This window comes from Polypterus senegalus, chromosome 4 (genome assembly GCF_016835505.1).
Source record: "Polypterus senegalus isolate Bchr_013 chromosome 4, ASM1683550v1, whole genome shotgun sequence".
Lineage (NCBI taxonomy): Eukaryota > Metazoa > Chordata > Cladistia > Polypteriformes > Polypteridae > Polypterus > Polypterus senegalus.
The window spans coordinates 226,199,222-226,225,252 of NC_053157.1; the positions used below are offsets into that span (position 1 = coordinate 226,199,222).

At 39.4% G+C, this 26,031-nt stretch overlaps 1 protein-coding gene across 4 annotated transcripts in view; it reads left to right on the forward strand.

Annotated features, from left to right (window-relative positions):
* LOC120528081 overlaps window positions 1-26,031 on the forward strand; it is a 146,556-nt gene that overhangs the window by 94,858 nt on the left and 25,667 nt on the right. For all 4 annotated transcript variants that reach the window (XM_039752091.1, XM_039752092.1, XM_039752093.1 and 1 more), the window contains 4 exons: window positions 1,129-1,296; window positions 13,010-13,216; window positions 20,968-21,135; window positions 21,485-21,667. In XM_039752091.1, coding sequence (XP_039608025.1) covers window positions 1,129-1,296; window positions 13,010-13,216; window positions 20,968-21,135; window positions 21,485-21,667 — 726 coding nt within the window. The remainder of the gene's footprint in view (window positions 1-1,128; window positions 1,297-13,009; window positions 13,217-20,967; window positions 21,136-21,484; window positions 21,668-26,031) is intronic.

A 26,031-nucleotide genomic window follows, 5' to 3' on the forward strand; every position in this document is an offset into this window, starting at 1 on the left:
GCTTCTGGGTTGAGATTCACTAGTCCAGAGCGGATCAAAAACACGATATGCATTTAAGGTTATCACATGTTTTGTGAGTAAATGGTTTTGCATATTCGTAGTGTTTCCTCCCTTTGATGAAATATCTACTTTGCAAGTATTGCAAGTTGCCATGTTGTCATCCTTTCTCGTAAAGTACACCAAACTTTTGAGCGTTTGTGCCGCTTAGGCGCCATGTTTCCTGCTGGGTAAATGACGCTACGCAACGTGGTGACGTCATTCGAGGCGACTGGAATCGATAGGGGAATCGTTTGCAAAAATGGCAAACAATTCCAAGGAATTGAAACAGTGGGAACCGGTTCTCAACAAGAACCGGTTTTCGATTCCCATCCCTAGTCATCTGTTTGCACATCAACAAAAGTTAATGCTAGATTCTAAAAGCAGTCTCTGTATCACAGAAGACGGAATCTTGTGCTGAAATGAAGATTAGGCGCAAATGAATATGACATGAAATGACAGAGCAGGATCTAATTAGAGTAAAGTCAAAAATACATTTTATAATGTTCTTAAGCAAAGCAAAGCCAAAAGAATAATTAAAAACACAGAAATAGAAGCTCCTGCGGTGGGTTGGCACCCTTCCCGGGATTGGTTCCTACCTTGTGCCCTGTGTTGGCTGGGATTGGCTCCAGCAGACCCCCGTGACCCTGTGTTCGGATTCAGCGGGTTGGAAAATGGATGGAAATAGAAGCTCTTTTTGGTACACTGAACCAGTCAGCCCATCCTGCAGGAAACAAAACTTTATCAGTGTTTCTTAGGGCAAAAGCCCAAGTCATACATACTGAAAGTGCCAAGTGGTGTATATATTTTATCTATTAATAAACTAGACCTAACACAGAAACAAAACAAAAATACACCTTTCAGAGAATACAAGACAGAACATCTTCATTAGGCAACATCTTATTTTTGAGGATGAATTTGTATGCAATATGAATAACCAGCATCCGGAGGTTTAAAAAAATATTAGATGAAGGGCTGGGAAAATGTTTAACACTTTCTGCTATGTTTTGCAAGCTGCTCATCTAAAGACTTTGTGATTTTATTGAAAAAATATTGTTTATAGAGCAGTGTGTTTTGCTTTTTTTTCCACAGCTTCTCATTTTGTCAGAAATCAGAATGTAATGTAATAAATATCTGCAAAACAATAATCCCAAAATATAAACCTTCAGAAATTAGACTAACTGGTGAGTTTGATGAGGAGATATTGAAGTCTGTCATCACAGTCTTTAAAGATGAAGACTATAGTCCTGATTACCTGAGGTAATAAGATTGCTTTATTTATTTTTACATTATTTATTGTTTCTATGCATGACTTTTTGTATTATTTAAAATCCATATTTTTCATTCATTGATATTCTGCATTAAAGTGAAAGGCTTGTTAAGAAAGTACTGTCTAATTAAAATAAAATTTCTAGCTGGGATAATGCTGTCAAAAGCATTTTTAAATGGTTTCAGATGTATGTGTGTTCCAGGTTTTGTTTCTCTAATATTTTGCATGACCACTTCTTTTCTATGGGGACTGGATTATAATGGTGCCATTAGTTTTTTTTTTTTTTTTTAAATATTCGTGCAGACTATGCCAATGAAGAAAACTATAAAATGTTTTTGATATTGATGTGTAAGAAAAAGTTATGTATTGTATTGTGAAAAAAATAACTCTCCAAATTTTTAGTCTTCATATCTTCTCCTTATGATGTCAGTAGAGGGATTGGAAGAGCATGTGGTGCTCCCAATAACTTTGCAAAAGGAAGAAGGTCCAAGTCTTTATAGTTCTGGTGATTACTTGTTTGCTATATGATCGCAAGACATGGACACTATACAGTGGCATGCGACAAAGACTGGACTCCTTCTGTATTGTCTCTTCAGAGAATCCTTGGGTACAGCTGGTTGACTTTTTGTCGAACGAGTCATTGCTCACAGAATCCTAAATGAGGCACATTACCTCAATTGTGAGAGAGCATCAGTTACTGCACTACGGCCACGTGATGCAATTCCCCAAGGGTGATCCGGCTCACTGGGTCCTCATTATTCAGGACTCGAACGGCTGGACCAGGCCAAGGGTGGATACCCACATAACACTTAGCTGCGGCAGATACATGGTCATTTCCGGAGGGTGGGACTGGACTGCATGTCTGACTGGGGGGGTTACCAGCCGGGATCTAAAGCTGTTTCATCGTGTGGTGAGTGCAGCAATGCACTGTATCAGTGCATACTCTCCAACCTGACTTGACCTTACAATTCTGGCACCTGCTTGTTATGTGGTCTTCTTTCAGCTAGTTCCGTTTAGGGGTCGGCACAGCAGATCATCAGTCTCCCTCTATCCCTGTCTTTTACATATTTTTTTTCTGCCACACTGACTGTCTTCATGTCCTTGCTCCCCACATCCATAAACCTCCTTTCTCTGGCCTTCCTCTTTTCCTCATGTCTGGCAGTTACATCCTCAGTATTGTTTTCCTGATGCATTCTTTATCTCTCCTTTGCATGTGTCCAAACCATCTCAAACTGGCCTCTTTCACTTGTTCACCAAACTGTCGTACTTGTGTTGTCCCTCTAATATACTCATTCCTAATCTTGTCTACATTATGTGGTGATTGTAGATGAGGATTATTAGTTGTATTCTGGTTACTTACATTATATTTTCATCCATTACTGAGGTGGTATCCATTTCAGTAATAAATTATAAATCACCAGACCCCAATTCTAGCAGTATGTCCATTTTTATTGCAAAAATATAACAACAACAACATTTATTTATATAGCACATTTTCATACAAGTGATGTAGCTCAAAGTGCTTTACAAGATGAAAAAAGAAAAGTTTATAAACAGAAATGTAAAAATAAGATTAGGCAATACTAAATAACAAAGAAAAAATAAGGTCTGATGGCTGGGAGGACAGAAAAAAAAAGAAAACTTCCAGGGGCTGGAAAAAAAAAACAACAAAATCTGCAGGGGTTCCAAGGCCACGAGACTGCCCAGCCCTCACTGGGAATTCTACCTAACATAAATTATCTAAATTAGTCCTCACAGTTTTCAGGCTTCACATGGAAGAATTAGATGATGATAGTCATGTGGACATCTGGCCTTCAGTCCATCAATCTTGGGACTGCATGGTGCCTTGATCAGGTGGTGGTGGTGCAGATTGCCACCACAGAAAACTGGAAAAAGAACAGAAGAGAAAGCAGAGGTTAGTACGGATTGCAGAGCCATGATAAAAATGATAATTCAATGCATATACAGAATACCAGGGTTACACTAAATTTAAACTATGAGAAAGCCACGTTAAAATAATGGGTTTTTGGCAGTTTTTTTTAAAGTGCACCACCTTATTAGCCTGGCAATTTTCTATTGGTAAGCTATTCCAGATTTAGGTGCATAGAAGCAGAAGGCTGCCTCACCTGCATCTTTTAAGTTTAGCTGTAGGAATTATAAGCAGACAGTGTGACGATGTGGGTTCTGGCTCCACGCTCCTATCTGCTGTTTGGGAACCCTTGAACCCAATACCGTCGATAATGAAACCGAGTGAGCTAGTCATTGGAGGCAATAATTAAGCAAGGGGATGGTTGAAAAAAAAGTGCTTTTATTTAAAAGAGTCAACAAAACAAAGTGTTCATAAATAGTGCAGTAATTCCAAAAGTTCTTCAATAAATAATCCAATAAAAGAACGTGGAGGTTAAAACACACAAATAGAAAAAAAACAATCCTTAAAACTAGAGATTAAAACGGTCAAATAAATAGGAAGCAGTCTTTAAAAAAACAAGCCCGGTGCCTTCTTGTAAAACTAGCGTCTAGCGTTGACGTCTCACCTGCTTCTCCCATATGGGCCCTGCAACAGGCGAGACGCTCACAATGCAGCTGACCCTCTGCCTACTCCTGCTGCTACTACCACTGCCAGTCGCCTTCCCGATCCTTGGCTCCGGTCGGCTCCCCCCTGACAGTGACTTGGGAGTTCCACTGTGACCAAGGCTCTCACACAGGGAACACTACGTCCCAAGTCCCGACTCCCGCTACCGTCTGCGGAGAGTCCCGCACCTTCCCGGTCACTCCCCCTGCAAAAACAAACTTCTGTGGGTGTGACCACAACCACTTCTCCCAGGTGTTGGCCAAACACCCAGGCGGCCTTCAGCTGCCTGCGAGCGTTTGCTCGCCTCCTTCCTGCTGCACCGATTTGCTTGCGCTCTTTCTCTTCTCTCTCCTTCCTGCTTCCAACCTCCGTTTCCTTCTCTTTCTTTATTTTCTTTTTCTTCCCTTTCCCGACCGACTTGCGCTTCTTTTAAATGACGAGGGGCCATGACAGCTGTAACATATTAGCCACGGGAGCAATCACGGATGTGGACAGTTCCTCACCTGTGCACTCGGCGAGAAACACCCACACCCCTGAGTGTCCCGCGGCTCGCCATGGCCCAACGCCCCCTTGCTAAGCCGATGCGAGAGCGGTGATTATTTATTTAAAATGAATGGCCTTTGCTCAGTGAGCTGTGGACCCGCTATACCACAGACAGTCATTTGAAGATGTAAGGTTACAATTCGGAGTGTAAGGTGAAAGGCATTCCGAAATATAGGACAGAGTGTAGTGACATCAAAACTGGAGAGATGTGCTCATATTTTCCTTTCCTGCACTAGTTGCAACCGATAGATGTCTGAGAGGAACATGTTACAGTAATCTAGTCGAGTAATTTTTCAGCATCTTGCAAAATTATAAGGGATCTGTCTTTTGCTTTATTTCTTAAGTGAAAAAATGCTGTCATGTATAAATGGTGCGTACGCACAGAAATGTTGTGTAAGAACTTTTCCACGTTCAAATCGCGATGTATAAAACCTACACTTGGCGTAAAGCCACGCACTTTTCCACGGTACCTCATGTCTTGTCGTACGCAAGTTCTCCGCTCGGTTTTGCAAACTGGCGGCACCCAGCGTCAAAGCAGTGCTACTGTTCTTGTGTGATTACTCATTATTTTCATGACGCGGCTTTATAAATACACAGAAACTAACCGCATATTGTTTATTAGTGTAATGCATCTGATTGTAATTAACTCGTAACAATATAATGGTTCAGGGAACAGCCATAGTATTCCAAATGCCATAACTGCTTTAGCGTTGTTACTCTCACTTCTTCTTCTTCTTCTTCTTCTTCTTCTTCTTCTTCTTTCAGCTCCTCCCGTTAGGAGTTGCCACAGCGGATCATCTTTTTCCATATTTCTCTCACTGCACCACTCGGAGTATTTATATCACTGTATCTGAGTGTGAATCACAGCAGCAGCTGATCGGAAAGAGAATTATCGGTATACGCATTAAGCACACGCTGTCTCTGCCACGGCAAAACGTTTCAAAGCCTTTCCTGTACAGACCTCGCGGTTCAAAACAGTTTAATCCCAAGAACTTTAAATGCAGCCAATCAAGTGCTCCTTGTAGAACTGTTTGTACTTATAAGTACAATCACCCCACTGTAAACTTGCACTATAGTTATAATATCGCACAACCTGAGCCACTTTATAAAGCGCGTATTTACATATGATGACGATATCATTTTTAAGGTGAAATGCAGCAAAATATGTTTGTTAAATTATACAGATAAAACTTTAACTTCATTTAAATAATCTATATTCTTCACTGGGAGTGTCTTTAAGGATAGAATAATTAAACATGTACTATGAAGATATTTCAATGTTCTTTAAACGCTTTGAAGAATCGGCGCTAAGCTTACAGATGGCTTAACGTCTATTACAGAGCTGATTGTATGGCGATCGGTTACTTGGGGAAAGAAAAGCACTGACTGCAGTGACGGCTACGCCAATATATATTGAATATAAAACAGAAAGAGAAAATAACAACACAGCTAAAAACGCAGCGACAAATTTCGGCAAAAGTTAAATGCTTGTGTCATGAGCACGAGGCGCTAGTGTCTGCAACATACGTGGCCATCCACCGTGCATAAGATACTTTACTGACATTGGCGGCGAAGGAGCCAGCCACCGATTCTTCCTCTGCCCAGTGCCACCACAAGCTTAGAGCCCCCTGAGTACTGCTGCAATAAATTATTTCATCGAAGTGAAACATGTTTAATAACGTGCTTTAACTCCTATCATCATGAAAATGACATCACGTATACATCTCAGTATTTTAGTTATTCAGAGAGCTGTAATATCACGAATGTAATGGATTCTGTGTCCAGTTGGAGGAAGAGAGCCGGTTTAAGAAGCAAGTAGTGATTCACACACATAGAGCACATAGAAAATCAAATACAAAACAAAGCATTTAACGTGCTACTTTAATTACGATGTGATTTTAGAAACTGGTTAATTAAACAATTTTAAGATGAATTTTATGATGTTCTACTTTAATGACAAAATAAACTACGTGATTAAAGTGGAAATGTCGAGATTGAAGTGGACATTTCGTGCTTTTTCCCCACCGTGTGCTTTTTTCTCTGTACCCTAATAAGCTTTCATATGACACTCAGACAGTGGGCTTACAACTCGGCTTTCCACGGCGACTTTGATATGTGACTTCTTTTTTATTTCCGGCACTGTGCGATTTTGTGGATGTGAGCTTTCATGTTTCTCCAACACGCTATGCCACTCGATCAACTTCCTTTTGTTGATTATACCACGGCTTATTTGAACAAATAGTATGTTTTTCCTTTGCCTCCACTTGGTATTCGCTGAAATTCTTATGTTTCCCCCCGTGCTTTTCCCATTGTCTTTTCACAGAAGGCTGCGCTTAAGGGCGATTTATATTGATTTGCATATTCAAATAGGCATAATTCTGGGAGGATTTGGGGCGTTACATAATGCGCGTGCACAAGCGTTAGTTTTCACGCTGATCGGGATTTATGTAGCGGAAGAACGTGGAAGTTGGAGTACGCACAGATTCCTGCATCTGGATTTTTCTGTGCGTAAGCACATTTCGGCTTTTGTGCTTACGCCATGTTATAGTGCGAGTTCTACGCACGGCGTTATACATGAGGCCCCTGATTAGTATGTGATTTAATAAATAAATACTCCTATATTTTTTAACTCTGTTTTGACTTTTAAGCCTAATGGATCAAGCTTATTTCTAATACTCTCATTATATCCATGTTTGCCAATCACTAAGAGTTCTCTTTTCTTCTTATGTAGTTTGAGAAAATTACTACTCATTCACTCAGAAACACAAGTAAGACATTAGGCCGGTGAACTAAGAGAGTCAGGGACATCAGGCGCTATTGATAAATATAGTTGTGTGTCATCCGCATAGCTGTGGTAGCTCATGTTATGCCTTGAGGTAATCTGACCTAATGGAAACATGTAGATTGAAAAGAGCACTGGACCCAGAACTAATCCTTGTGGAACACCATATAGAATTTCATGTGTCATTGAAGTATAATTACCACAATTAACAAAGAATTTTCTACCAGTTAATTAAGACTCAAACCAATTTAAGACATTGCCAGAGAGGCCCACCCATTGACTAAGGCGGCTTATAAGAATTTTGTGATCAATGTTATCAAATGAGGCACTCAGATCTAAGAGGATGAGAACAGATAAATGGCCTTTGTCTGCATTAACCTGTAAGTCATTTACTACTTTAACAAGTGCAGTTTATGTACTTTGATTTGTTCTAAAACCTGACTGAAACTTGACAAGAATAGAATGTTTATTCAAGTGATCATTTAGCTGCGTAATGACTGCCTTTTCCAGGATTTCACTTAAGAAGGACAGGTTAGAAATAGGTATAAAATTGTCATAAACAGAGGAGCCGAGATTATTTTTCTTGAGCAGGGGTTTAACAACAGCAGTCTTAAGACAGTCTGGGAAGACCTCCGTAACTGATGATGAGTTCACTATCAATTAGCACACCAGATACGTCTTTGAAAAAGCTTGTAGGTATTGGGTCAAGGATGAAGGTGGAGGGTTTCATTTGAGAAATTTTTCTATACAGATTGGGTAAATCTATTTTGGTGAAAGAATTCACTTAAAATGGAATACCGGGATCAGAATTGGGGGGATGTACTATATTATTTCTAATATCATTAATTCTATGAGTAAAAAATATAGCAAAAGCCTCATAAGTTTCCCTTGAGGTTTTTTGGAGGCATTCCTTTGAGTGACCTGGGTGTAGCAAACGATCAATAGTAGAGAATAAGACTCTTAGATTATCAGCATTGATATTTATAATCTTAGCGAAGTAACACCGCCTCTCAGGATGGACTATGTTGTTGTATTCTGTTATTTTAGCCTTCAATATTTCACAGTGAACAATCAATTTAGTTTTTCTCCATTTACACTCAGCTCTCTGGCATGTTTTCTTTAAATTAGTCACTCTTTGGGTCTTGCATGGTGTAACAGTGCTGGAGGATTTTTTAACTGTCTTTTCAGGAGTGACTATGTCAGCGGCAGTTCTCACTTTAGCATTAAAAATTTCCAATTTACTATTTACATTGTTATCACTATTGTAGTAAGCACTGCAAATGGACTGGTTGCTAAAAACATTAGTAAACTTTGAAGCTGCAGATGAATCAAATAAATGTTTTTTAACAATAAAATAATTTAATTGTATCTATCATTATTCCTACATTAAATAGTAAGAGAAAATGGTCTGATAAACCGATATCCACGATCTGTCTTACACCAACTTTTAATGATTTTGTAATCACTAAATCTAGCATGTACCCCCCTTTGTGTGTTGACTGACTAGCATGCTGGCTAAGATCAAAAGTGTGCAGGAAATTCACAAATTCTTTTGCTTTTGAGTCACACTGATTATCGCTATGAAAAAAGTCTCCAACAATTAGGGACCTGTCATAGTTAGTTATTATAATTGACACTAAATCTGAGAATTCTTCAAAGAAAGACATATTATATTTAGGAGGTCTATAAACAGACAATACTGGAGATTGAGAAACTCCTTGAATAACAATGTCAAAATACTCAAAAGATGTGAATATACCAAAACAAGCATCTTTACACTTTAACCGACTCAAAGAACTATTTGCTAAACCGCCACCTTTCTTACCTTGGTGAACCGCATGAGTAAAGCTGTAATTTGGAGGTGCAGATTCGATTAAACCAGCCGCACCACCAGAGTTAAGCCACTTTTCATTTAAATGATTAGACATACACGCATAAATCAGATTATCTGCAAAATTCAAATATAGGGATGTCATTTTTTTACAGCTGCATATAGAGCGATTAAAAAATCTAGTAAAGCAAAAAGTTGACCACAGAGGCAAGAATTGCAGTTTTACAGCATTCCATGCAGTGCTTGCCCAGCGGTATATGTGGGACAAACATCTAAAAGACTTGCAACACGTATACAGGAACATCACCATGCCATCAGAAGGAAGGACCCACGGTCTCTGATTTACACACATATAAGTTCCATCAGACACAAGTTTAATTGGGACTCTGTGAAAGTAAAATTCAAGGCCAATACTAAAAGTGCCAGAGAGCGGAATACAATTTTGCTCTCTAATGAAAACGCCATTAACAAACTCTTGGACTTGAAATGTGCATATACAGGCTTAAAAATATGAACATCCATATATGATAAAAAAAGATTTTATGGCCATTACCTTCTGAACTAGGGCTTCAGCAATCAATTATTTAACTAATCAAGTATTCTACCGATTATTCCATCGATTCATTGAGTAATCAGATAAGAAATTATTGTACTTCATTTTAAAGCAATAGCAAATATACAAAAAATAAAAGACATATCTCTGAAAAGTAACAGCTAATGTATTTCCTTTTTAGAAAAAACAACGATTTTATTGCTTAAATTGCATACAATAAAATTATTTCTCAAAAACTGAACCTATTTAGTGTATTTAAGTGCTATAATGTGTTCTGGGTTTTAAAGAAAACATTGTCTAAAACACAAAAACAAATAAATACAAAAATAATATACCAATTACAAAATACTTAAAAAAAAAGTATAAATACAGCCTAAAACTAAGGCATAAATCAATAATAATAATAACAACAACAACACATAAAAATTGCCTTTAAGTTGTACAGTGTAATTTTCAGAACTATAAGTTTCAACCTGACTACAGCTCAGGCATAACGTAAGCCTATACTGTCTTCTTGGAAGGATTTGTGACATTTGTAGGAGGCAAAAAAAAGGTTCTGGCAGGATTGTATCCCCTAGATGAGGTAGATAGGGTGTGTATGTTTATGTGCTTTAGTCTTTAAAGGAGTATGTGATGGATGCAATGAAAAAAGTGAGCATATCAACATGCTTAGAACTGGGGCTTGCTCTGCGCTTTGATGCAATGTTTCCTGCTGCAGAAAAGAGATCATCTGATGGCGTGAATGTTGCCTGAATATACAAAAAGGACTTTGCCAGCGTTGGATAGTGTGATGTATTTGTTTTCCACCAGGACAGAGGATTTTCCTTCTTGGACAGGGGATGTTCTCCGAAATACATCAACACCTCTTTCTACACAGCTTAGTTTAACTGCTGCTTCTTATCCCCTTCGTCACTGGTGCTGGAGTCTGATGATGATCCCAGTATGTTATCACAGAATGATGTTAACCCTATTGGATGTGTTACAGGTTTATCTTGTGCTGTGCTGCAGGCTCTATTTTCATTTATGTTGGGCTGCCTTGGTTCCTTTTTAACAGCAAGTGCCATGGTTTGTAATGTGCTTTGGACCTTAAATGCTTTGTCAGTAGGCAAGAACTTAAGTTTTCTAAACCTGGAATCCAGAGTAGCAGCAATTAGAACTCTGTTTAGAAATTCAGGTTGAAACGCTAATACTTACCATCTTGTTGTGATCTCTTTCGCCACATGAGCTTGGTATGTCCTTAATGGTGCAGTCTCAAAAGCTAAACTCTGAATGGACTTCTTAAGACTTTGTACTAGCTGTGGAAGTGAAGAGAGGGTAACATATTTTTGCTCACTCAGAAACACTGTAGCTCTTTCAAATGGCTTAAGCTTGACTCAGCTTCTTAATCAGGTTCCACTCTTCAGACTTGAGATCAAGTTAATTGTGTTTTCCTCTCAGAGTCACTGCTGTATCACAGAGTGCAGCAGTCACAGGCCATCTTTGTTCCAGCAGCCCGGATAACATGTTATAAGTATTGTTCCAGCGAGGTCTTACGTCTTGTACCAGCATGTGTTGTTGTGTGCCCATTTACCGCTGCTTTTCCTTTAAATGGGTGCATGCCAGTTCAATTTTTAAAAAATGTTCAAAAAGGCATCTTGCAGCAGCCACACACTTGGAGATAGCTTGGTAGCTCTTCATAACATTTTCCACAACCAATGTCAGGGTGTGAGTTGCACATCACACTGATACCCATCAATGCTTTACTGCCAAAATCTTCATTGCTACTACAAGATTAGAACCATTGTCATGGACAATAGCTTTGATTTTCTCTGGTGGAATGTCAAATTTGGCAATAACTCTTCAAGCCATTCTGCAATATTTGCAGGCATGTGTCTCTCTTCAAGGGGCATTGTTGTCAGGATGCTGGACTCCATTTCTCAGTCCCCACCAAGAAAGTAGCATATCACCCCCAGATATGCCTCTGTAGCAATGCTCGACCAAATGTCAGTTGCGAGTGCAATGTTGTTAGTCTCCTTAAGGGTATTCTTCAACTTGCCTTTGATTTCTTCATACTTTTTCTGAATCATTTTCATGAGGTAGGTTCTTGAAGGCAGCATATACCGGGCATTGAAAATGGAAATCTTTTTGTGAACTCAGCTGCCTGCTTAACTGAACATGATGCAGCTATCTGCACAAAGCTCTCCATACAACACTGTAATTTACTAAAAAAAGAGTTGAAATAAATATTGATGCTAATTGCTAGGCCTAAATATCATACTGTAAGTACATAATACTAGCTAATGTACATTTATTTACTATGTTAAAGGGTTGCCCTTCACCCACTGACTCCACTCACTGCAAATAAACAGAACTGATTACACCTGCTGTATTGGATTGGTGCATTTAATGCTCCGATTGCTATTTACACCACCTGATATTTTGCTTTCTGTAGTATATGTTTTTTAAGAATCACTGTGATGTAGGGGTGTGTGTGAGTAGCATAGTAACATAAAAGAAGCTCAAGCTTTCTCAGATTTTTTTTTCTCTGGTTATTTTCTTGAGCAAAACTTAGGTAATTGACCAACCTATTGATTTACATTCTTATCTTGCCATTACATATCGTTATAGTTCATTCCTTACTAGGCATTTTTTTTTAAAACAACCCTTCATCTCAACAAGCAATCATATTGTTTTACATTAAATATTAATGTTAACGTTACCTTGTGTCAGGTCCGCTCTGTGGACTGGATGCGTAGACTGGATGCTCCCTAATGAGATGCTGAAGCATTGATGTACTATTCTGATAAGCTAGTTCAGTTTTACAATAGACACATTGTATAGAAATTTCATTTTTTTTTCAGCTAGAAATAATCCCAAACTTTTTACATTTTCTGTTGTTTTCATTGGCCCGTCTCTTCATTTCACCCCTCACTATTTTCTCTGTCTTTCTCCATTTTGCAGTCCACGCTATCAAATCACATCTTCACTTCACCTTTCCATAATTTAAGCGCATTGTGCGACACTAATAATCATCCGTGCAAAACACGCTGAGCTGGCTGAAGTGGAGTTTATACGGGTTAAACGAACCTTTGATGCAAAGAAATTGGTTAGATGAATTTTAGTAATCAAATTACTCGAGTTACTCGAGGAGTCATTTCATCCCTATTATGAACCCCACCTTATTAATCCACCCCACCCTCACAACTTCTCCCTTCCCTTCAACCTCCATCTTTCACCTGCTATATGTTACCTTTGATTCTTGTATGTCTAATCATTTTCCGCTAATAATGACACTTGGTAGGCTGTTGAAAGCATAGGAATAAAAAACTGTTTTAAGATACATGGCTCATTTTTTCCCTTTTTGGATCTAACGATACAAGTATATAGATCTGCTTTTAATGACCCTTATTTACAATGGATTTTGTATTTTTCTCTTATTATAGATTAGTAATCTGGAATCTGCCTGAAACATCAGCTAAACATATTGCTACCATTTTAACTACAGAGATAACACAGAGGAATAATAGCTGGGAGTTAATAGGATTTCGTTCATTAAACCTTACTTATTTTAACATTGATAGTGATCATGATGATTTTATTACTGAACGAACTGTCACACTCAAGTATGAAGCAGGTGGTGCTGAATCAAGGTAAAGTAGAATTACTTTTAAATTCTAACGTAATTTTGCTTACACATTTTTAGATTGTTACCATATTCCATATGCATAGTATGTAGCAGATTAATCTGGCCAGAAAGGTGGGAACAAGTAAATAGTTTTCGTTAAAATATCTTAGAACCAGAATATTATAATTGTTTTCTTTTAGCCATCAAATATGTTTATGTATTACAATATGTTGTCCTTTACATTTTTTTCAGCCTAACAGTGTAATTGATAAATTATAAGCTACACTTCAGTTGTTAAGATGAAAAAAGGCATAAATGAATTTTTAGTGATACTACTTTCTGTAAAAATAAAGTATAAGCATAAATGTAGGTGAGACACACTGTTTCTTTAGCTGAATGTGAAATTTGATTGAATTGTTCATCCATCTGTATATTTTTGAGTCTGTCTGGAACTTTGTTTAAATGTTATTTGCGTTTCCTTTACCTTGAAAATTTGATACCTATCTATTGACTTGCATGTGCACATTTTCCATTATTGTGTAATCTGTTTTGTAGTTTTCACATTTTAGATGGTCAAACAAAAATATAACCAAAAATGATTTTTTTTTACTTTATGGCATTTCTGCTTAACACTAGAATTACCAAAGCCTATGAAAAAGCTTGTAAATCTGGCCCACCTTAAATCCCTTTGCATCTCTCCGTCAGCGTCTTTTGTCTTGTAAATGTGTCGATAAGCCCAAGCAGCAAGCAGCCTGCTATACCATCTCCCCCAGCAATGCAGAAAGGGCTCAGCTCAAGCCTTGATTATCTTGGAGTGAAGTGCTGGAGGTTTAGAGGGGAAATAATAGACCGTTATTTGGAACACATGCATTTCATGTGTGTTCCATGTCTATAACAATCTATGTGAACACTTTGTTAAAACAGATACATTTTTCATGTTTTAGTAATAAATGACAAAATGTTAACATGAACTGTATAATCTGTGAAGGCTAAAGGCCAAATATCAAATAAACACTTTCACAAAAGGTGCAAGTGCAAAACGACAGTTTCCATGGTGCAGTGGTAACTTGTGACTTGTAATCAAGAGGTTGTGAGTTTGATACCAGCTCCATAGCAAATTTACTGTTTTGAGGATTAAGCTGCTTTTATTGTTAATATTATACAATAAAAACATACATTTGATTTGCTTTTGTAACAGCCGGTGTAAATTTACAGTACTTGTAAAATTTAATGTATTTTTTTTTAAATTTCATTCTCTCAGTCAAGATCACAATACAACCCTCCTGACCAAACACCACCACCACCACAGATCTGACGCTGTTAGTTTTTATTTGAAACTGGGAATAACAGTAGATGTGACTGATGTTTTAAGACAATGGAACGGGCAAATTCTCTGATCTGGATAAAAGCTGACACACAAACGATGGTGAATCTGCCTTCTTCGTATCTCATTGTCACTTGAATTTTTTTTATTCAGTTTTATTGAGTGTTCCTGCTCACGCTGAGTAAGTAAGCACTTTATGGTCCATGATGTCAAAGCCGCACTGACAAAAAACAGAGACATAAGTACAACCCCAAATCACAAAAAGTTGGGACACTGTGGAAAATGTGAATAAAAAATAAAGCAGTAATTTACAAATTTCCCTTAAGTTTTATTTCATTGCAGACAGTATGAACACATGATAATTCATGTTTTTTTTTGGTCAACATCATTTGATTTGTAAGTAAACATCCATTCTTGCCATTCAGGCTTGCAACACATTCCAAAAAAAGTTGGGATGGGGGCAATTCAGGGGTAGTAATGAGGTATAATAACTAAATAATGATGTGATTTGAAACTGGTGATGTTAACAGGTGATTGCAATCATGATTCGGTACAAAAGCAGCATTGAGGAAAGGCCTACTCCTTTAGGAGCAAAGATGGGCAGAGGATCACCAGTTTGCCACCAAGTGCAGGCAAAAATCTTTGAAATGATGAAGAAAAACGTTTCTCAAAGACAGATAGGAAGAGATTTGGGCATTTCTCCCTCTACAGTGCATAACATAGTGAAAAGAATCAGGGAATCTGGAAAAATTACCGTGCGCAAAGGCCAAGGGCACAAGCCTAAACTGAATGGCCATGATCTCCGAGCCCTCAGACGGCACTGCATTAAAAACCGTCATTCATCAATAAATGATATAACTACGTGGGCTCAGGACTACTTCAGGAAGTCACTCTCAAGCACTACAGTACGTAGTTACATTAGGAAATGCCAGCTAAAAATGTACTGTGCCAAAAGGAAGCCCTACATAAATAGTGTCCAGAAGCTCCGTCAACTTCTCAGGGCTCGGAGGCATCTGGGATGGTCCATTGTGCAGTGGAAACGTGTATTGTGGTCAGACGAATCGGTTTTTCACATCTTTTTTGGAAGAAATGGACGCCGTGTGCTGCGGACCAAAGAGGAAAAGGACCATCCAGACTGTTACCAGATACAAGTCCAAAAGCCAGGGTCTGTCATGGTATGGGGTTGTGTCAGTGCCTTCAGCAAAGGTAACTTGCACTTCTGCGGTGGCACCATCAATGCTGAGAAGTATATCTCAGTTTTGGAGGAACAAATGCTGCCTTCAAGACGACGTCTTTTCCAGGGACGCCCATGCTTATTTCAGCAAGACAATGCCAAACCACATAATGCGCGCATAACAAAGGCATGGCTGCGTAAGAAGAGGGTGCGGATGCTTGACTGGCCTGCCTGCAGCCCTGATTTGTCTCCTATAGAGAATGTTTGGCGCATTTTGAAACGAAAAATGTGTCAACGAAGACCCCGTACTGTTGCGCACCTAAAACGTTGTTTGCAGGAAGAATGGGACAAACTAACACCTGCAACACTTAGTCACTTGATTTCTTCAATGCCTAAACGTCTTTTAAGTGTTGTTAAAAGACAGGGGAACTGTACAAAATGGTAAATGCTGTACTGTCCCAACTTTTTTTGAAATGTGTTGCAACCCCGAATGGCAAGAATGGATATTTATTTACAAATCAAATGATGTTGACAAAAAAAAACAAATGAATTATTTTGTGTTCATACTGTCTGCAATGAAATAAAATTTGAGGAGAATTTATAACTTGCTTTTTTCTTTATTTATTCACATTTTCCACACTGTCCCAACTTTTTCTGATTTGGGGTTGTATATATGGTATTTGGAATAATTCATTTTATGACCTGTATAGTACATTTCGGAAAACATTGTGGCACTGATGCAACATTATTCATTTGCATACCATGTTGCGGTTGTAATTAGTGACCGCGGTTTTTTGGTGTTTTTTTTCTCTGATCTTGCCCAGTTTACACATTTTGGTGCATGGTGGTGTTTCTTTTGTACTCCCAAGACATGCAGAGGAAAGAATAGTACAGAGAGGTCAGTTCCACGCTATATGCAATCATCAAATTCAAATGTTAACAGTTCCCACACACCCAAGGACCATCCTTCCTACATTTACGACATGTGTACCTGTTGCAATGTACACACTTCTCTCTATGCTGTGGTTTCTAGTACATTGAAGGGACACCTGACACTGACTGAGTTTGCTTTCCTGGGGGAAGCAGCAGTCTTAGAACAGAAGCTTGTCAATGTTGCATCCTCTTTTTCTTTTTCCATCACCTTTTCTTGTAAGAAGCGACGACGAAGTTCCTCTGCAAGGTGAGCAAAGAACACTCTTCTTTTCTCAGTGGACCCGTGCATGCCTAGCACACTACATTTGTGTTGATCATCGCATGATGGTTTTCTAAGGTTGAAAATTTTTGATGACTTACAGTATGTCTTGTGATGTAGACCGCAGGCTATAGACAATTTTACTAGAGACAAAATGTCAAAAAAGGAACCTTTTCTTATAAATAAACATAAACAAGTGTTGGGCCTACAAAGAGAATCAATCAAGTGACAAAACAATGGCAACAATGGTCCCTGTGAGCTGACTTTATGTATGCTGCACAACTTACAAAGATAAAAAAAAAAAAAAAATTATGGAATTCTGCCGGAGGTGGAACTTTGACCACATCCAGAGGTGGGGAACATTGAATCCAAATGGGCCATGTTCCGTACCTCTATTGTTGAGGCGTCTGACCGGAGCTGTGGCCGAAAGGTGGTTAGTGCCGGTCGTGGCGGCAATCCCCAAACCCGCTGGTAGACACCGGTGATGAAGAATGCCATCAAGCTGAAGAAGGAGTCCTACAGGACCCTTTTGTCCTGTAGGACTCCAGAGACAGCTAATAGGCACCGGCAGGCCAAGCGGAATGCGGCTTCAGTGGTTGCTGAGGCAAAAACTTAGGTATGGGAGGAGTTTGGAGTGGCAATGGAGAACAACTTTCGGACGGCTTCAAGGAGATTCTGGTCCACCATCCGGCATCTCAGCAGGGATAAGTGGTGCAGTGTTAACACTGTGTATGGTAGGGATGGTGCACTGCTGACCTCGACTCGTGACGTTGTAGGTCGGTGGGGGGAGTACTTTGAAGATCTCCTCAATCCCACTAACATGCCTTCCAATGAGGAAGCAGAGCCTGGGGACTTGGAGGTGAGCTGTCCCATCTATGGGACTGAGGTCACAGAGGTGGTCAAAAAACTCCTTGGTGGCAGGGCCCCAGGAGTGCATGATTTACACTCCGAGTTCCTCAAGGCTCTGGACGTTGTAGGACGGTCTTGGTTGACATGCCTCTGCAACATCGCATGGACATCGGGGACAGTGCCTCTGGATTGGCAGACTGGGGCGGTGGTCTTCCTCTTTAAGATAGGGGACCGGAGGGTGTGTTCCAACTACAGAGGAATCACACTCCTCACCCTCCCTGGAATAGTCTGTTCGGGAGTCCTGGAGAGGAGGGTCCATCAGATAGTCAAACGTCGGGTTCAGGAGGAACAGTATGGTTTTCGTCCTAGTCGCGGAACACTGGACCAGCTCTATACCCTTGGCAGGGTCCTGGAGGGTGCATGGGAGTTTGCCCAACCAGTCTACATGTGTTTTGTGAACTTGAAAAAGGCATTTGACTGTGTCCCTCGGGGAATCCTGTGGGGGGTTGCTCCGGGAGTATGGGATACTGAACCCCCTGATAAGGGCTGTTCCGTTCCTGTACAACCGGTATCAGAGCTTGGTCTACATTGCTGGCAGTAAGTTGAACCCGTTTCCGGTGAGAGTTAGTCTCCACCAGGGCTGCCCTTTGTTACCGATTCTGTTCATAACTTTTATGGACAGAATTTCTAGGTGCAGCCAGGGAATTGAGGCAGTCCAGTTTGGTGGGCTCTGAATCTGATCGCTGCTTTTTGCAGATAATGTTGTCCTTTTTGCTTCATCAGGCCATGATCTTCAGCTCTCACTGGATCGGTTCGCAGCCAAATGTGAAGCACCTGGGATAGAAATCAGCACCTTTAAATCTGAGACCATGGTCCTCAGCCGGAAAAAGGGTGGAGTGCCCTGTTAGGGTTAGGAGCGAGATCCTGCCCCAAGTGGAGGAGTTCAAGTATCTCAAGGTCTTGTTCACGAGTGAGGGAAGAATGGAGCGGGAGATCGACAGGCGGATCAGTGCGGCATCCGCAGTGATGCGGGCTCTGCATCGGTCTGTCGTGGTGAAAAAGGAGCTGAGCCAAAAAGCAAAGCTCTCAGTTTACTGGTCGATCTACTTTCCTACCTTCATCTAGGGTCATGAGCTGTGGGTAGTGACCGAAAGAACAAGATCGCTAATACAAGCAGCTGAAATGAGTTTCCTCCGCAGGGTATCTGGGCTTTCCCTTAAAGATAGGGTGAGAAGCTTGGTCATCTGAGAGGAGCTCAGAGTAGAGCCACTGCTCCTCCGCATCGAGAGGAGTCAGATGAGGTGGCTCGGGCATATGATCAGGATGCCTCCTGGACGCCACCCTGTGAGGTGTTCCAGGCACGTCTAACCGAGAGGAGGCCCTGGGGAAGACCCAGGACACGCTGGAGGGACTATGTCTCCCGGCTGGCCTGGGAATGCCTTGGGATTCCCCCAGAAGAGCTAGTAGAAGTGGTAAGGTAGAGTGAAGTCAGGACATCTCTGCTCAAGCTGCTGCCCCTGTGACCCAATCTCGGATAAACGGAAGAGGGTGGATGGATGGATGGACAATACTGGAATTTTTTTTATTTGTCTTTTGAAATATATAGTAGTAGCTCTAAACAGTCAATAGTCACTATTATTTTTCTGTATAGTGGGGTTAATCACTTTTTTTGTCTCTAAAGTATAAATTAGTAGTCTTGAACTACTCAAAGTTCGACCATCAGAAATTGGTAGTTTCGATGCAATGGTTCAACATTCCTTTATATATAATATTGTTATGTGTTTTGGTATTTGTGATGGTGCTGGCCGTCTCCATGCTCCCCCTTCATTTTTGGGAGCCTTTTGAACCTGACACCATCAATACCATAACCAAAATGAGCTTGGCAGATCAGGACAAAACACACATGAAACAAGGGAATGGTAAAAAGTGCTAAAGTGCTTTTATTAAAACCAGTTAAAAAATAACAAGTGTTCAAAAGTGCAGTGCAACATCTAGAACTGATAAATAATCCATAAAATGATGTATTCCGTGGAGGTTAAAATGACCAAATAAATCTAATGCAACAAGGTTAAAATGCAGGCAGGAAAGTATCCTTTTCTAAAAGCCACATGCATGTATCCTTTTCATGGGCAGCTCCCCTGCTTATCCCCCAGAGAAGTCGCCCCACTGGCAGATGCAACTGACCTTCAACAAGTCCGGGTCCCTGCTGTCCCATTGCTTCAGTAAGGCTCCCTCTCCGGACATAGGCTTGGGTCCCCAATGGTCATGGCGCTCACGTTAGAGCTCTCCTCCCAACCCTCCTCGACCCCCAACGCCTTCCCAGTCTTCTGCGGCAAGCTGTCCAAACTCCCGGTCACTCCCGCTTCTTGTTGCTGTTCAGCCGGAGTGAACCATTTTAACTACCCCTAAGTGTGAGCCACACAATCTTCCCCAGGGTCTCACTTCCCAGTTACCTGCCTTCTCTCTCTCAAGCTTGCTTTCAAATGCCCTAACCAGCTCCTTCCTCCTTTTGCCTTCATCTCTCTCTCCTTCTCCCTTTAACCTCCTTTTTTTTCAACCCAACCTCACACTTCCTTATTTAAACAGGGATTTGGCACAACTGCAGCAATCAGCAGAGCCCCACATCATACATGGGAACCGCTCTTGCCTCCTGAAGACATAAGTCTGGCGATTATTTATTTAAAAGGCACCAATCAATCGTGGCCTTCACTTTACCACAGTATTTCTTTGTGGATTAAATTTGCATGTTTTTACAGTCTCTCAATCTGTTGCAGTCAAAAAATCCCTCCCAGTGCAATTGGCTTTGCTTCATCATTTCAGGCTTTAGTATGTTCTCATTGCTTACCATTTCCTTTACTCTTTAAAGGATATTTATTGTAAACTTACAGAGAGGAAACCCCTGAAAAAAAACTTATGAAAACATGTCTTTCATATATGGTAACATGGTACTAGTACAGGAAATTGGTCTACTTTTTTGTTTTATTTCATTTTATTTTTTTAATTTAAATGAGACTTTATATTCTAAGCGGGAAATTGTGTAAAAGGTTCAGCCAGGATCAAGCACAGCTGTCCAGTATAGATTTTACTGGTTAATTGTCCTTTCCTACACCATTAACTGCTTTCTTTGTTCAGCTCAGAAGGCATCCTGCTGAACTTTAAGTAAATCCTTTTGATAGATTGCATCATTTGCAATATTAGTACTCCATATACTGTTTGTTGTATATTTTTCAAATCCAGGTTGTCGTTCTCTGATCTGAATGAACAGAATATGACAAATCTCTGTAAAATAATAGTCCCAAAAAATAAACCTGCAGATTTCAGTCTATGTGGTGAATTTGGTGAAGAAACAGTAAAATCATTTTTTGAAATTCTGAAAAATGAAGATTACACTCCTAAAAATGTCAGGTAATTATGACACTTGCCATTACATTAAATTGTTTACTGTAAGTTTTAAATTCTGTATTTTTCCAAATTCACAACTTTAAACCACAACATTTTTATCTATTATAAGAAAAATAAGAAATCAACTCTGTGTTACTAGCTCATGGTTAAATTCTGTAGCCAACTCTTGACTTCTGTTTTATAGGAAAATAATAAGTTGATGTTGTTCATCATTACTCAGAAAACAGTTTGAGGCTATAAAGATGCAGTAAATACATATTAGTTATATTTCCAAATGATTACAGAATTATAGGACACCCTGTATTTTGTGAAATATAATACTTTGAATGACGTCTTTGTTCTCAATGCTTAGATTACAGATCCGGAACCTAACTGAAGTATCAGTAGAAAATATCTACACATTTTTGCATACAGATAAAATGAAATATGTAAGCTGGAAATTATATGAAGATTATAGCAAATTTGATGAAGATTTTCTGTTTGATGAGGAAAACCTGATTATACTTGAATATAAAGCTGAATGTTCTGAGACAAGGTATGACTTAGTAGAAGTTGTATGTTTCATTAGATATATTTTAAAAGATGTCAGCACATAAACAAACTACAGCTCCGCTTGCTCTGAACCAATAACATAGTGTACTCATTATCATCAGGGATTAGGACATAACATTTTATTCTTAATTTCATTTAACATTTTTATCAGGGATGCAATGGTCCTCCACCATTTTGGTGCTATGATGGTACATGTTGCAAGGAATGAGAATCTTGACATGTTTTAGTAAGTTGACTAGTTATCTAAAATTGAGCTGCATACCAATCAGTGTTATTGTCATTAATATGAACTATTACAAAAATGTAAACTCGCAATGAAAAACTTGTTAAAAAATGTTAACATGGCATAATATTCAGGTGCTGTGGGGTATTGAGTTAACTGATTTCTTAGTAAATTTAAAGAAGCAATTATCACATTTTTGTTTATTAAATATTTTTATATTTTGCTGCTGGATTTATTTGATTCTTTTTAGTGTTTTTGTTACACCTTCTGTTGAGGAGAAATTAATTTTGGTAATGGAAAGTACTATTGTAAAACTCATTTTCATTTTTAAAATACTATTAAACTAGTTTTTTGGACCCATTGTAGATTTCACTAATAGTGTATGGTGTTTATATTAGACACTGTGTATATTTAACTTCTTTCATCATGGAGGAGTGCTTTTCCCCACACATTTCCTTGTTTTCGTTAAAAAAATGTGCAAAAGTTTCATTTATGGTGATGACTTTGCAGTCTGGTGTAGTGAGGAGTAAATCACAACAACAAACTATAAACTCCAGCAAGCAATCTAGGAAATAGAGGCATGGATCAGATCACAGCTTGTGGAGGTCAATGGAAAGAACACAACATATACCATCTTGATGAGACTCCGGCCACTGACTCCTCAGTGTACAGTACCTTGGGGTCACTATGGATCACAAGCTAGCTTGGAAAAAACAGCAGCACAAGAACCAAACCAGAGTGAAGATCAGAGTGGCTTTGATGAAGAACCTTCAAGGCACAAGCTGTCTTTTGGTGGATACTGAAACAAGAGACATTAAATGCTGAGTACAAATGAAATTTAGCAGCAAAACATTTGAGCTTATTTGAATGAATACAGCATGCCAGCATCATTAATCAAAGTTAATTCGATGTTTCCTACATGAAACAGTCAATCTGAAAATACATTTCTGTTCAGCTTGAAGCTGTGTGTCATCACCAAAAACTTTTCATGAAGCAAAGCCTTTGAAAAAATGTTTTGCCCAGTGTAATTTGTTTGATTTGCTTGTGGACTTGATATTTGGTTTTTGGTTTCTCACACTTCTTAATGTGTTCAGTAGGAAGACAGAAATACCCTGTTAAATAGATGTTATAAAGAACAGCAGAGATTTTAAACTATATTATTTGTATGATAAAGCAGAAAAGTTATCAAGGTCAGAAACAGAGCTGATACACTTAGAAACAAGACAAAACTGATTTTGAATTCAAAATAAAATACTATTCACAGCCAGTTGACATTTTATTTACCAGCAACATGATGCTGCATCAGCAACTACACAATGTCACTGAAAATAGTAAACAACAGAAATGCCAGATACAGTGCCTATGAGGAAGTTATCACATTTTATTGTTATACAACATTAATAACAGAAAGACTCTTTAATGTCAAAATGAAAAACGATCTTAGCAAAGTGGTAAAAATTAATTACAAACATACTGTATAACACAAAAGTTGCTTGTCTGATAGCCCTAGAGCTTGAAGAAAGTACCCCAGTGTGACGAAACCCACGGGTATGGGAGAGACGACGGAATAAGACCTTCTGGAAGGTGGTGGGGAGACACTTCACAGAAAATCTCTGGCTGCAACATTTTAGAATGACACCGCCGATGTTTGAGATGTTGTGTGGATTCATCAGTCCTGATGTTGCGCCCATCACAGGTTGTCACCGACCACCGGTTCCAACCCCAAAGCGGATTGCCATCTCCCTTTACAAGCTGGAAAACTGCGCCGAGTATAGAGTAGTTGGAGAAACTTTCGGGGTTAGTAAAACTACCGTCCATCGATGTGTATATGCTGTGTGCACCGCTATTAAAGAAAAATTAATGCCGCGTTACATCAGACTTCCGACTGTAGCAGAGGCCAACGAAACTGCTTACCGCAATTCCTTGGTGCATCTTGTGCCACAGATTTACAGTGCGCTGGATGGCACACATGTGCCTATTCTTCCCCCGACGGAAGGTTACCGCGATTACATTAATCGCAAAGGGTGGCCATCTATTGTTCTCCAGGCCCTTGTTGATGACAGATGCATGAAACGAGACATTTGTGTTGGCACTCCTGGAAGTGCCCATGATGCAGCTGTGTTTGCAGCATCGGATCTGTACAGATGAGCCTACCTTTCAACATCCCTTCTCAGTGCGATAACAACTGAATTAGTACTGTAACCTGCTTCCCTTAAGGTTTTTAATTAAAACTGAAATTTGAATTAATACAAAATAACAACGTTTAATCAAAAAAAACTAAAGTTAATATTAATGAGAGAATTTCTCATATATGCTAAAACATCTGCCATTTACAGTAGTTTGAAAAACTATTTGCCCCCTTCCTGATTTCTTATTCTTTTGCATGTTTGTCACACAAAATGTTTCTGATCATCAAACACATTTAACCAATAGTCAAATATAACACAAGTAAACACAAAATGCAGTTTTTAAATGATGGTTTTATTATTTAGGAGAAAAAATCCAAACCTACATGGCCCTGTGTGAAAAAGTAATTGCCCCTTGTTAAAAATAACCTAACTGTGGTGTATCACACCTGAGCTCAATTTCCGTAGCCACCCCCAGGCCTGATTACTGCCACACCTGTTTCAATCAAGAAATCACTTAAATAGGAGCTGCCTGACACAGAGAAGTAGACCAAAAGCACCTCAAAAGCTAGACATCATGCCAAGATCCAAAGAAATTCAGGAACAAAATGAGAACAGAAGTAATTGAGATCTATCAGTCTGGTAAAGGTTATAAAGCCATTTCTAAAGCTTTGGGACTCCAGCGAACCTCAGTGAGAGCCATTATCCACAAACGGCAAAAACATGGAACAGTGGTGATCCTTCCCAGGAGTGGCCGGCTAACCAAAATTACCCCAAGATCGCAGAGACGACTCATCCGAGAGGTCACAAAAGACCCCAGGACAACGTCTAAAGAACTGCAGGCCTCACTTGCCTCAATTAAGGTCAGTGTTCACGACTCCACCATAAGAAAGAGACTGGGCAAAAACGGCCTGCATGGCAGATTTCCAAGACGCAAACCACTGTTAAGCAAAAAGCACATTAGGGCTCGTCTCAATTTTGCTAAGAAACATCTCAATGATTGCCAAAACTTTTGGGAAAATACCTTGTGGACTGATGAGACAAAAGTTGAACTTTTTGGAAGGCAAATGTCCCGTTACATCTGTCATAAAAGGAACATAGCATTTCAGAAAAAGAACATCATAACAACAGTAAAATATGGTGGTGGTAGTGTGATAGTCTGGGGTTGTTTTGCTGCTTCAGGACCTGGAAGGCTTGCTGTGATAGATGGAACCATGAATTCTACTGTCTACCAAAAAATCCTGAAGGAGAATGTCCGCCATCTTTTGTCAACTCAAGCTGAAGCGATCTTGGGTGCTGCAACAGGACAATGACCCAAAACACACCAGCAAATCCACCTCTGAATGGCTGAAGAAAAACAAAATGAAGACTTTGGAGTGGCCTAGTCAAAGTCCTCACCTGAATCCAATTGAGATGCTATGGCATGACCATAAAAAGGCGGTTCATGCTAGAAAACCCTCAAATAAAGCTGAATTACAACAATTCTGCAAAGATGAGTGGGCCAAAATTCCTCCAGAGCTGTAAAGACTCATTGCAAGTTATCGCAAACGCTTGATTGCAGTTATTGCTGCTAAGGGTGGCCCAACCAGTTATTAGGTTCAGGGGGCAATTACTTTTTCACACAGGGCCATGTAGGTTTGGATTTTTTTTCTCCCTAAATAATAAAACCATCATTTAAAACTGCATTTTGTGTTTATTTGTGTTATATTTGACTAGTGGTTAAATGTGTTTGATGATCAGAAACATTTTGTGTGACAAACATGCAAAAGAATAAGAAATCAGGAAGGGGGCAAATAGTTTTTCACACTACTGTAATAATAAGAAAAAAATGTTTAGATAATGAAACACACGGTTTATTAAATATTTTGACTGGCACAGTAAATTACCTTTGCGGTTTTTGTATTATTTAGACATCCTGAGAGACACCCCCAGGCTACAGTTGATGTGGAGGAAGTTCAGGTACCCCTTTTAGTAGCAGGAGACCCAGCCTATCCGCTA